Here is a 12,900-nt window from a genome sequence, read left to right on the forward strand (position 1 = left end):
CGAATTGTACCGACAGCAAAACATATCTATCGTTGTTTTAAAACTAGTCAGAAAAAATGCTAGATTTAGACGATTTTTATTAATAAAAATTCTCCACCTATGCTCTAATCTTTTATTTAGATACTTAATGAAAATCAAGCTGTAAAAATATACATAAACTTCGTAAAATTTACTTCATACTGCATTAATTAAGGAAATAATACTGTGTATGCTGACATTTTTTTTTTTTTTTGACCTGATTGGAAGGACGCTACCGGCAGTGGAGAATGCATATCTTGTTCTAGAACAAACCGCCTAAAATGCCGGTCTACAAGTCAACATTTCCAAAACAAAATACCTGAAAGCTACTAAGAACCCGAGCGAAACTCGGCAGGATATTGTCATCGGCGACAAGACATTGGCGGCTGTACATGACTTTGTGTACCTGGGATCATTAATAACGGACCAGAACGAAATATCTGCAGAAATATGCAAACGAATCATGGCTGCGAACAAGTGCTACTTCGGCCTTCTGAGATATTTTCGATCGAAACTGCTACCCGAAACATAAAGGTACTGCTATACAAGACCCTACTAAGACCGGTACTAACATATGGGTCCGAAAGCTGGATTTTGAGCAAAAAGATGAGGATTGCCTGCTGGTCTTCGAACGAAAAATCCTCAGACGAATATTCGGTGCTGTGCTGGAAAATGGACGTTGGAGAACAAGGTATAATCATGAGCTTTATGGAATGTACGAGGAGCCGAATGCCATAAAGACCATAAAACTCGGCCGTTTACGCTGGGCCGGACACGTTGCACGTATGGACGACAACAGGGCTCCTCTGCGTCTGCTCGATGGAAAACCAGATGGACGTAGAAATCGAGGAAGACCAAAGCCGTTGGTTGGATGGTGTGGAAAAGGACTTGAAAGCGATAGATGTGAAGAATTGGAGAGCCCGGGCAAGGGATCGAGGGGTCTGGAAGAAAGTACTGGACCAGGCCAAGGCCCACTCGCGGCTGTAGAGCCTCAGATAGGATAGGATAGGATGCTGACATAATTAACGAAATCAAAATGAATCGAACGTTCATAGATAAACAAACTTATACATATATCAATGCCATAAAGAAATTTCCAGATGTGCAATTCCAAATGCTTTAGCAAGAAAAATATTAAATATTATTTAAAAGTAATCTTTGCTTGCTGACGCTACATTGTACGGTTGTTGATTTACGTAGCTGCACCGTGCCTCGAACCCACTCGTTGGCCGTTACTGCAATCTTGAATTAATCTCCGTTTTACCATCCCTGTTTTACCCATGAACTACCTTACTTGAGCGAATGAGATAGCCACATATATAGGTTAGTATATACGCTTGAATGGAGCTAGGCTCGCTCGTCCATAACGGTTGTAGGAATGGAAATGCTCAATAACTAGGACGTAGCCTGGCTATGCAGTTAATTATATATACTTAGTACTTGATTATAGTGTTCACTTGACCGTAGGTTACGGTAGCCAAATACAGGTATAACACGACACTTACAGTATGTAGAGATTTTAATATATTGATTAAAATAATAATTGTGATCAATTGTGATACTAGACTGTGGTAATAACTAATAACACAAGATCCTAATGTGCTTGCGAGTGAAGTCATTGGCAGAAACTTCGTAAGTATAGAAACTAGACTCTTTAACTACAAAGAGCTTCTGATATTCCTAATTTATTTCCAGGATAGAGAAAATTAAAAAATAAATTATATTTGGCTGTTATGCATTAATGCATTGACCAGTAAATTAATTGGCAGAATCTTCGTAAGTAGCTGAAATAATACACGTGTAAAACTAGTGTTACTAAGTTAAATATTTAGATGTATAATAAGAACACAGATGTTCTAAATAAAGAAATCAAGGATTTTGTTAGATGTCCAATTGTAAAATCTAAAATTTTATTCATCTCATTCTACCTACTCCAGACAAGCAAGTCAAAACACAACACTAACCAAACATTACTACTATATTTTATTCACTGACCATTCCTCTCATTATTTAGTCAAGAGCAGAGTTTCTTAAAGTTTTCAAAACTCTTTCCAAAGTTAAAAAAAATTGGTTATCTGTAAAGTCGGTTTACTGACGATAAACAACGGCCGATTGTGCTTCTTTGTCGCTCGTTCCGCGCTCTCGCTTGCACTTCTAGCCTTACATGGAACGCCTCAGAGCGAGGTAACGCCGCATGAGTCATGTTTTTTCGTGCGTGTTACCGGCTATCGAATTATAAGACGTTGTCACGTCAAAACTGGCTATAAAATTGTTTGTATTTTGTTTTTGATCACCATGCCAATTGAAATTTTTCCTATTACGTAAAAATATATGGTGCTGCTGTCACAACACATTTCTCAACCAAGGATCTTGATAAGTTTGCAAATTCCGGAATAAAATTGCTACTGGAATATCGTTATGTAGAATTAATAAAAATATACATATACATTGTACAGTTTCGTAATCTCACATTCACGCAAAAATATTCATACATACAGCTACAGTATATTTTATTCTCGTTAAAATGCCTCATATGAAATGCACGGCTAATTTGTGCGTATTATTATGGACTGCCATTATTATTAAACCACAAAACAAAGGCAGCATTGTAAGTCCATAGTACTGGGTTTCATATAGGTACCATTGTTGATTCTGCATTGAAAACAATTGTAAAAAATTGTACTAACAAAATCCTATTCACATTATGATCCGGTCAATTTAGACCTGAAAATATGTACATGTATAGTAAGAAGTAAGTAAATAGTAAGAACGAAAATTCTGAGAGAGCTTAATTTAGGTAGAGATCTTTATTTTACCATAAAAAATAAAAATTCAAAAGTCACTTGTCCCATGCGCATGGTTTTTTTTTACTTTTTCTCGAAAACCGTAAGTTTTATCAAAAATACTTCAGTCCAAAGTTGTAGATCTCTAAATTCTCTACAAAAGTGATCTTTATGTTTTTTATGTAATTATCACCGTTCCTGAGATATTGCGTATTTTTATTTAACGAGTGAAATATTTGAGAAACACTGACTCAATATAAACAACAATATTGAGTTCAAAGCAAAGTTAAACAAATTGAAAAGAAGTTATTCGAAGATGTTTATATCAGAGCATATAGAAAAAAGGTATTTCAAAATATTTATCTTACAGTTAAGAATAGATTGTCTATGATTTTTTCAGAGAGATAGAGTTGAACTCGTTGTTGCAAATAGAAGTAGATACCTAAATACCTAAACTACCTAATTATTATTAAATACACAACTATAATATTGTAATACATAATATTTGATTTCTCAATACTCCGATAACTAAAAAAAATATCTATTTCTTTATTACAAAGCACAGCATTTTATCGTCTCTTGTCTTGTTCTTGATTTGGCAGTCAATAAAATGAAGTTGTCTGCGAGTGATGTACTGAAGTGAAGTGAGATGAAGTACTGCCAATAGATGATTTTTCCTTTGTTCAAGTAAGATAAGAAGGAACGCTCCGTAAATGTAATGTTGATATTCGTTTGTAGGAATGAAAAACGAATTATCAACATGTGAATCAAAATATTTGTTAAAATGAACATATAAGTGATTCGATTATTATTATTGTTAACCTGTCATGTGAGGTATTGAATGTGATTTATCATCATTTAATTTTATTTATTACTTATGTATTTTGTCATGCAAAAAGAACAGAGATTTTTTTAGTGTTCTAGCGCCCTTGGCTGACGTTGTTCTGCTCTACATTGCTCCTTTTTCGTGTTTTCTCTCCATAAGAACCTTACTTAAGCCGTAGTTAGTAATTACCAAATTGGCCGAGCCCGAGTTTTATGCTTTACGATTTTTTAAATTTGACGATTCATTTTTGAAGTGAAATTTCTTTAGGCGCGTTGAGAGTAAAATTTCAAGGTCGCGTCATGGCAATACCGTCGCACGTCATGGAGTAAGGCGACGATTTTGGTATCTATGAATCTTGTCAAAGAAGTTTAACTTCTGGCACGTGTGCTCAGTACACACGCTCTTTTTATTACATAGAGATGTTTAAAAGCCCACCTAGCCTCACATTTTCTGTGTAACCGAATTTTATCATTTTTTTACAAAATTGTCACATAAAATAATGTTCTCAGACATGTTTATTACTTCGGTGCCTACAAAAGTATAGGGTCGGGCAAAAAGCTCGCAAATAGAATTATATTCTTCACTTATTCAATCGTCCTATATTGGAATCTGGTTTAAGGGCACTTATAAAGTTATATTTTTTATAGACAACCTTGGGAGGCTGCCGGTTTACGGCCTACATAAAACTCCAAAAGTTATTTTTTATGGTGAGACTATAATAATTTATTATACGTGTCTATTTGCAGCGTGCTCTTTTTACAGGATACAATTATTTTTTATTAGCTTAGGAATATCATAAAAAACGTATATTAAATTGTGGGAAGGGGCACCATACGTGCTTTGTTTTTTGATTTTTCTATATGTAATTATAAATTAACATGATTTCATTTGGTAGCAATAATAGACAATATTGTAGCTCACTCTTTTATCGTTTGCCATTGGACTTTCATTATTTTAAGTAGTGCTAATACTTAGTATTTCCTAGTGCAATATAATGAATAAATCGCGTTTAAAATCGGTTAAAATCTTCAATTTCTAGTACCTAGTGCTAATACGTTTATTAACTAGCAAGGGTCGGACGGAATATCATTTAAATCTTAATTTAAATAATTTCATTTAACTTCATCTTAATCTTCTGGGTAATTGAGTGGCTGATTTCTAATTACAGTGCGGCATAAGATATTATCTCTAATTTTATTTAGTTTTTCTACAATTCAATAAAAAAAATTAAATTCTACTAATATTATAAATGCGAAAGTTTGTGAGGATGGATGGATGTTTGTTACTCTGTCACGCAAATACTATTCAACCGTTAACAATGAAATTTGTTATGTAGGTAGCTGAAGACCCAGAATATAAGACATAGGCTACTTTTTATCACGGGTTTTTCTTTGGGCGAAGACGCGGGCGGAAATCTAGTCTAATATAAATTATTCGTGGTTTGCTACGAAGTTAGGTTTATTTCGACAAAATGTATATAAAATATAAAGCTTAAAACAGAATCGATGTAGTCAAGGACTCCTTTTATTCATTGTCCTTGACCGTAACAAAATGGCTTATTATGAAACTAATAAAACGAAACAAAGACTCTAAAGTCTAAACTTTGCTATATAACACGAATCAAAGGAATGTAGTCGGTTTAAATTTTCATTTCATTATCTATTCATTTAAAGTATCTAATAATTGAATTGAAAATTTAATTACATACTTCATTTTATATAATTTTTAGAATATTTTGACAAATTTAAAATGCGATTAATTTATTATGGGGCTTAAATTATATAAAAGTCTAAAAGTAAGTTCGTTAGGTTCGTTACCATACATGTATTTTGGATTAAAACGCGACGCTCCACCAGTTACGATAAACTATTACAAATTAAAATGTTTTCCCTATTCCTTCCTATTTATTTTCATTATGCCCTGCTATGGTCCTACACTAATCTGTAAACATATATCCCACCAAAAACATTTTCATGTAAAATGTTGCCAAGACGAGTCCATATGACTCGCACTGTCAAAAAGTTATCAGATCTCATGTAGAGCCAAGCTTCTAACACTACACGCCCTAACTCTACAAGGCCTAACTTCACAAACTCTACACCTTAGTCAAAATATGTGGCGTGGATTCGAAACTAAGATGCCTAAAACAAAACCTCTTCTTCAAGTTAATGAGTTAGTTGAGCATACATATTTTTCTTCCAGTATGTATCATGTTCGGTTGAAAAAACAATACTCCTTTACTTTCCTTCTTTCTCCTGCTCCTCTTAAAACATAGTCTACAAATAGAACATAGTCTTCAACTTTATAAAAGACGTTGACTTTGGCAATAGATTCACATAGTACAGTCTCAATCATTTTAAGATATTTAGTACAACGTAATTAAACTGTCCGGCAAAGTGTTCCTGCAAACAAACCGGCTCCTCGCCTCAAACAAAATTAATTCCCGGTCCCAGAAGCGACAGCCTGTCAAAACTGTAACTTTTCAAGTTTATCGTTTATGATACGACTTTATCAATTATGCATTAATTTATCTGCTTTCCATTTAACTAAACTTTCGTGTATACTCTGTATTCTTTTTGCTTTATTTTTCCTCAAAATTTATAAAGACTAGATTGGAAATAAAAGGTTTTAACGGATTTAAAACGCGATTTTTTCATTACATTACGATTCAAAATATGCGAAATCCCTTTAAATTCTTTAATTTCTTAATGAATAATACCTGCGTTAAATCAATAACAAGAAAATACCAAGTCTAGTTTGGTTAAATTGGTCGTACTTAACAATTAAAGAGGTTCAACCAAACGGTTAGTTATGCCTAATTTTTATTAACATCGTGAGAGATAGTTTTCTCGATTTCCTCACGAATTTGTAGCCGTTATAGTTCTTAGCCCATATGCTTACTAATTTAGGTACAGTATAATTATTATGGTTTTTATTTCATTCAAGTAATTAAATCATTGTTATTTTTACCACAGATAATATAATACTTGGCATTTAATATTTAATGCAATCAGGCCTTTACCTAATTGATTTAATTAATAAACCCTACTAAACAATAATTTAATTCGTGACAGACATTAAATTTAAATATAATCGGATATAAGAGAGACTACTGTTATTTAAAATGCAATTATGTCAATTAAATGCATTTTTTCAAGTTAAAGATAATTTAATTTAGATTTGACATGCACTTACAATGATATTTTGATTCAGGAATTATTAAGAGATTTTGCTTAGGTATATTTAATTTTAATACACGCGTAATAGATATTCATTAATTTTCCTTAGCGTGAGAAAAGCATAGGTACATATCTAATAAGCAATTTTTGTGTATTAAATTGAATCTTCAAAATAATTATTTTCACTATAAATATACTTTCCGGTTAGAAATAAAAGATGGGTTAGATTTATTAAGGATTTTATCGAAAAAGAGCGTGTGTGTAGGTTAACACGAGTTTTCGTTTGCACTAAAAGATCACGAAAGAATGCTCTTGCCTAGCTTCAGCTCTATGTTCGTTTGATGTAAATGCACCGTAAAACGAAACTAGAGAATAAATACTCTATAGTCTATATTTCACAATTGCAATTGATAGAGTAGGTATACATTACCTATACAGGGTGTCCCACTGTTGGTATACTAAGCTCAAAGGAGGTTATATTTTTGCATACGCTGAGTACGTAAAAAATACTTATTAAATTCCAGGAGCAGTTTTTTTTTTTTTTCAAATAGATGAACTCTTAAAACTCTATGTGTAAACCCGTAACAAGCAACCCGCCCAGCTTTACTACCAGCACGTGACCTATCGTTTAAGATTATGTTTTCATAGACAAATTGCTCACATTAGCGAAGCGGTACATGCCGGCTGCGCGAAGCTAGAGAAGAAAACATGGACTTTCAGGAAAATTTTGCAAAAATTTTTTGATGTAATTTTGTTGTTAAGTATTTTTTACGTGATCAGTATATTATGCAAAACTACAAGTCCCTTCGCGCTTAGTATACCAATAGTGGGACACCCTGTTTAGAGCAATAGAGTATTTTCAAGTCAATAAGAAACAACTTCAAATAAACACATAACATCTACAATTGTTAAACCCAAAGGAACAGGCTAGGTTCTAAATCCTAATACTTACATATATTTATGTATGTGTTATAGTCAAAGTCCGATGTACAGTCTCTTCGCGGAAGGACTGGTTTATCCTAGGTTTGGCCAAAGCCATCAGGCAATCCCCGAAATACATTTCAATTTCGCCCTTTGCCTGAAGTATTTTTAGTCAAACCCAGGAGCTCCTAACTTTTCAGTCAAACGTCGAAAGTAAATTATTCTGTTTCGGTTTTGGCCTAGTCAATCCTAGAAGCGACTGAAATTCTCGGTCAAACGTTGAAAAATTTCTTAAGATCGAAGATGTGCCTGACGTTCGGCTGTCTCTTAGAGAAATCAGTGCAAAGGATTCAAAATTTGGTGGCCAAGGCTTTATAAAATGCCACTGCAATAAAAAATGCTCTTCAAAATTATGCAAATGTCTAATGTATTGTGCAATTCTAAATGTCATAATGCCTCACCATGCCAGAATAAAGATTAATTTTTCATTTTAATTACCTAAGAAATTATTAAAACAATTAACATTAATGCCTCACCATGTCAAAAAAATTATTAAATTGTCACTTTAATTACCTAAGAAATTATTAAAACAATAATTAACATTAAAGTTAATGCCTCACCATGTCAGAAAAATGATTAATTTTTCATTTTAATTACTTAAGAAATTATTAAAACAATAAACATCAAAATTTTAAAAATGTTATTTTTTTATACTTAATCTTATACAAACTAACCTCCGTATATTCCAAAGCATTTATTTATTTATTTTATACTTTATTGCACATCGTACAAAAGGCGGGCCTACTGCCACACGGCATTCTCTCAAAGCATCTCAAATATAAAAGTGAAAATCACGTAAGCTGACCAATCAGGTGTCAGAACTGGCAGAGTTAAGCGGTTCTTAAGACTTGAAAGCTGCTTAAATGATAAAATGCTTCCAAATATACGAAGATAAGACACTTCATACCTATATCGGAGATTGACTCGTCAAACCCCGATTTAATAAAATTGTGTTTTGACGTTTGCCTGACTAAATTAGTCTCTCCCAGGTTTGACGAAAATTGTTTAGTCAAAGGCCGAAAATTTACATTTGTTTGGGCTTTGACTAAGTCATTCAGTCTGACCTGAGGATTGACTAGTCCAACCTAGGAGCGCCGGAGCTTCGGAGTTTGCCTATAACATATGTATTCAACAAGTGTCCGATCCGCGGACATTTACGTGATCAATTTCAATGCAATCGTAAAAAAGCAATAACACGCTTGAAAAAATTGCTTCGTTCACGTCTAATAATAAAATATGACTTACGCACTATGGGCCTTGCCTTTACCATATGTTTAAATAATTTATAATCATTTTATATATTTTGTATAGGCGAAATAGTTAAAACGTATAAAAATATTTGTGAAGTATATAAGACCTAAAAAACTTTAGATAAAAAGATATTGAATTTGACTTGAATCATACCACCACCAGAATTTCCATATATAGTATCAAGGTTTGCTTTTACGACCAGATAACGCACGTTTTTGATGAAATACTAAAAGAAAATGGTAAAAGGTGTATGTAACATAATAAGTTTTGCTAACGACATCGGTTGAGAGAAGTGGTAGGATGAAAAGCCATGAACACACGACACACCTATATCCTTTTAGTACAGTTTCTGAATTGAAAATTGATTTGACTAAGGTTTGAGAAAGTTTATGTTGGATACAAGAAAATATTTAAGCAGCATTTAAGTATGTTTTGAGACGTTCATAACTTCAAATAAACAATTTAGAAACCGGCCGTGAACCTAGCAGCTAGCTTACAAAAAAAAGTTTTATTAACAAGTCAATAACTGCGTTAAAAACAACCGACTTCAAACTTGCACTTGCAACATTTACAAATACAGACAAAAATGCTCATAAAATAAAAACTACTGGGCCTATCCGAATAAAATTTTTATGGGACCAATTCGACACCCGCATCGAACAAAAAAAGAATCACGTAAATCGGTTCAGAAACCACGGAGTAATCGGTGTACATACATAAAAAAAAAAAAAAAAACATACCGGCCGAATTGATAACCTCCTCCTTTTTTTTGAAGTCGGTTAAAAAAAAGTTTTATTTATCTTGTATCTATAAGAAATGGTTCTAGTGGCGCTGTCATCTTTTCGTTTTGAGTTGTAATGATTGGTTCAAAATTAGCTCTTGCTAAAACAAATAACGTAAAGTCGGATACAGAACATGCATCAACCTAATATAGTCTCCTTCAACATTGCACTAATAGTATATAGTCCCAATCTTTTTCAAAAAGAACATCGTCAAAAGATCCTCATTTCCATAACGTACCTTCAGATAAAAATAAAACAAGTTTACATTTACCGCTCGTAAATCCTACTGTAAAAACGTCATATCGGATTGAATCTATTTAACATAAAATACACTACGCAGTCTGTTTATCACAAGATCTTTTAAATCTATAAGCACTCGATTTTATATGTATGTTCACGATGACGTCACGTGTTGAATTTGATATTATTCGTTTACATTGTATACTATGTACATAGGTACTTAGTATACTACATATATCCTTTACATTTTATGTAATACAAATTTTGCTTTCAGAGTAAAAATGTTTAAATTGATTTCATACAGTGACTAAAAATCCTTCGAAGGGCTTGTTGAGTCGAATAAAACACATCGAAATTTCATACTTCTAAAAACGAATGTATGAATCAGCGTTTGTATTTTTTCAAATATGTAGATGTAATAATATGGCGATTCAACCATTGAAATGGATAACATATTAAATAGTAAAATTATCTTAGAAATTAACAGCACTTTTAAGTCAAACAAAATGTATAAAAATATAAGTACATATTAAATAAACTAAGTACTTGTAAAAGGGCCTGTTTCAATCCTTAACATATTCTGACACATTAATAATATGCATACCTAATATAATATTATTAATTAGAATCTACTAGAAGATTCTAACATTACTACAACATCAAGGGTACAGCCCGAAGGCTAACCTAATTACTAGGTTACCTGTACAGGTACACATTTCGGCAGTTATGTTTAATTTCCATAATGTAGAGTGTAAACTGGGTTATCATGTTGTCTAAAAGCAGTATTATTTCGTGAGAAAGTGATGGCTCTATACGACCTATATAGCGCTGTCTTTTTTCCACACTGGTAATAATACTGCTTTAAAGACATCATGGGTCACGGGTTGGTCTCTTCAATATAAATTATATTTCGTATGATTGTATCTCTTGGGGAAAGATTAATTTATGAATATAATTCTTAACAATTTTGTTAAATTATCAATTTGTTAATTAACTAGAGGACCGATTTACTTGGTATCACTTACATATTATGTCAAAAATACTGGTGATTGACATTGAGATAATATTAATACATATAGCGTCTATTATTCTACATATAGCGTCTTCTACGCACCATACTTTCTACGGGTTTTTTAACAAATTTTAGACTATTTCAAGAGATATAAGGATTTATATTGAACTATTTGCCTACCTAGTAAGAAGTAAGAAAAATAAGAAATCATACATTTATTAAAATACTAACACCTACCTAAAAAGGAAGGAAGCTACGTATATACACATATCATTTGTACATAAAGCATCTAAATCTATTCCTAAAAAAGCCAATTTTATGGCTAATTTATTTATAGAATAACGGCTAAGTAACTCTTCTATTTATAGCCTTACATGACATAATTGACTTTTTTTGTATAAAAAACATAGAAATGCCTTTATAGCGTCTAGACAAATTGATGCTTGTTTGTCGCGAGCTACAATTCTGTATCTCTGACGTATTTCATAAACCTACGCGTTGTTACTTTGACAATTTCCTAAATAGAAAGTTATTCTCGCTATTCGTTTAATGAATTCATAGTAGAGTTTCGTGCATAACTTTTTTTCAATGTATAACTTGAAACTCTATATTTTATAAACGAATTGATACAACTCCGAATTTCACCACCGAACCACACGCCACAAGCTCAAATTTCACCCACATCATCTCGATACTTGGCGTTCTTCCACCGTGCGTTTTAGGAGGAACTTCCTACCGCGCACTACTCCTCTGTGGAACGACCTTCCAAATTCGGCATTTCCCAAGCACTTCAATTTAGAATACTTTAAGAAGAGAGCGTACTCCTCCCTCAAAGGCCGGCAACGCAACCACAATACTACAGAGTCTATGGTTGTTCATGGGCGGCGCCAATCATCGCTTTCTGCACGGTGACGCGAAAGCTCGTTTGCCGACTTATACATAAAAAAAAAATAAAAAAAAAACTCATTTCACCATTACTCGTAACGCCAGAATGTAACGTTGTTTCTTTTAGCTTTGCTTAGAAACTTTTTCAATTCCTTCCGTCTATTATTCTTCAGTTTTATGATTTATCATTTGTACCTATACATTTTTAGGTACCTATACTTACTGTAGAGCGAAATACATCATACATAATTTTTACAATAAATAATTTTGAATTTGAATTAAAACCAGAACATCAACCAAGCGCATTTCCAATTCTTAATCTAATACGTACCTTCTTAGGTGGATTAGTTGGCCTTTGTGTATACGCGGATGTAAACAATATCGTATGCACTGGAGCCTCTGTCGGTATACCCAGAGACGTCATCGCGTAGACCAAACACGTACCTATTCACAACATTTACTTTTCACAGTATATCAACTTCAGTATGATAACCGTTTACACTGTGACAGTATTACTGGCATTTGACGTGAAGTCTAAATAAGTACTTTACTGTTTACAATGCATACCTACATATAATAATTATAGATATACTGGAGAGCAAAATATGGATTAGTATTTAAGATAAAAATACGATACTAATACGTTTATAATTATTGACTTTTAATGAGTACTGTGCAGCGAAATACATAAATATTTACAGTAAATTGAGTAGGAAGAAAGCTCAACCGATACAAAGGTCATGTAAATAAAAGTTAAAAGTTTTTAACAGAGAATGAAACATAAAATAGTAGCGTCAGCATCAAACGAGGTATTGAATTGCAAATTCGATATGCAGTTCAAAGTTTAAAGTATCTATTGTAATATAGATATAGATACTAACTCTACAAGAATTTACATTCAACAAAACTTTAAGTGAGAGTAAAAATAATTGATAAATATGTG

At 32.7% G+C, this 12,900-nt stretch overlaps 1 protein-coding gene across 3 annotated transcripts in view; it reads right to left on the minus strand.

Annotated features, from left to right (window-relative positions):
• Trpm (transient receptor potential cation channel, subfamily M) overlaps positions 1 to 12,900 on the minus strand; it is a 191,250-nt gene that overhangs the window by 144,310 nt on the left and 34,040 nt on the right. The window contains exon 1 of one of the 3 annotated variants that reach the window (XM_089705244.1): positions 12,289 to 12,485. The exons of the other annotated variants lie outside the window; for them this stretch is intronic. Within the exon in view, the coding sequence (XP_089561370.1) occupies positions 12,289 to 12,381 (93 nt within the window). The 5' untranslated portion in view covers positions 12,382 to 12,485. Of the gene's footprint in view, positions 1 to 12,288; positions 12,486 to 12,900 lie in introns of those variants that run through there. 3 annotated transcript variants of the gene reach the window in all.

This window comes from Colias philodice, chromosome 16 (assembly GCF_061535455.1).
Source record: "Colias philodice isolate Cphi_HAF_F1 chromosome 16, ilColPhil1 Martin Lab GWU primary, whole genome shotgun sequence".
In the NCBI taxonomy this organism is placed as follows: domain Eukaryota; kingdom Metazoa; phylum Arthropoda; class Insecta; order Lepidoptera; family Pieridae; genus Colias; species Colias philodice.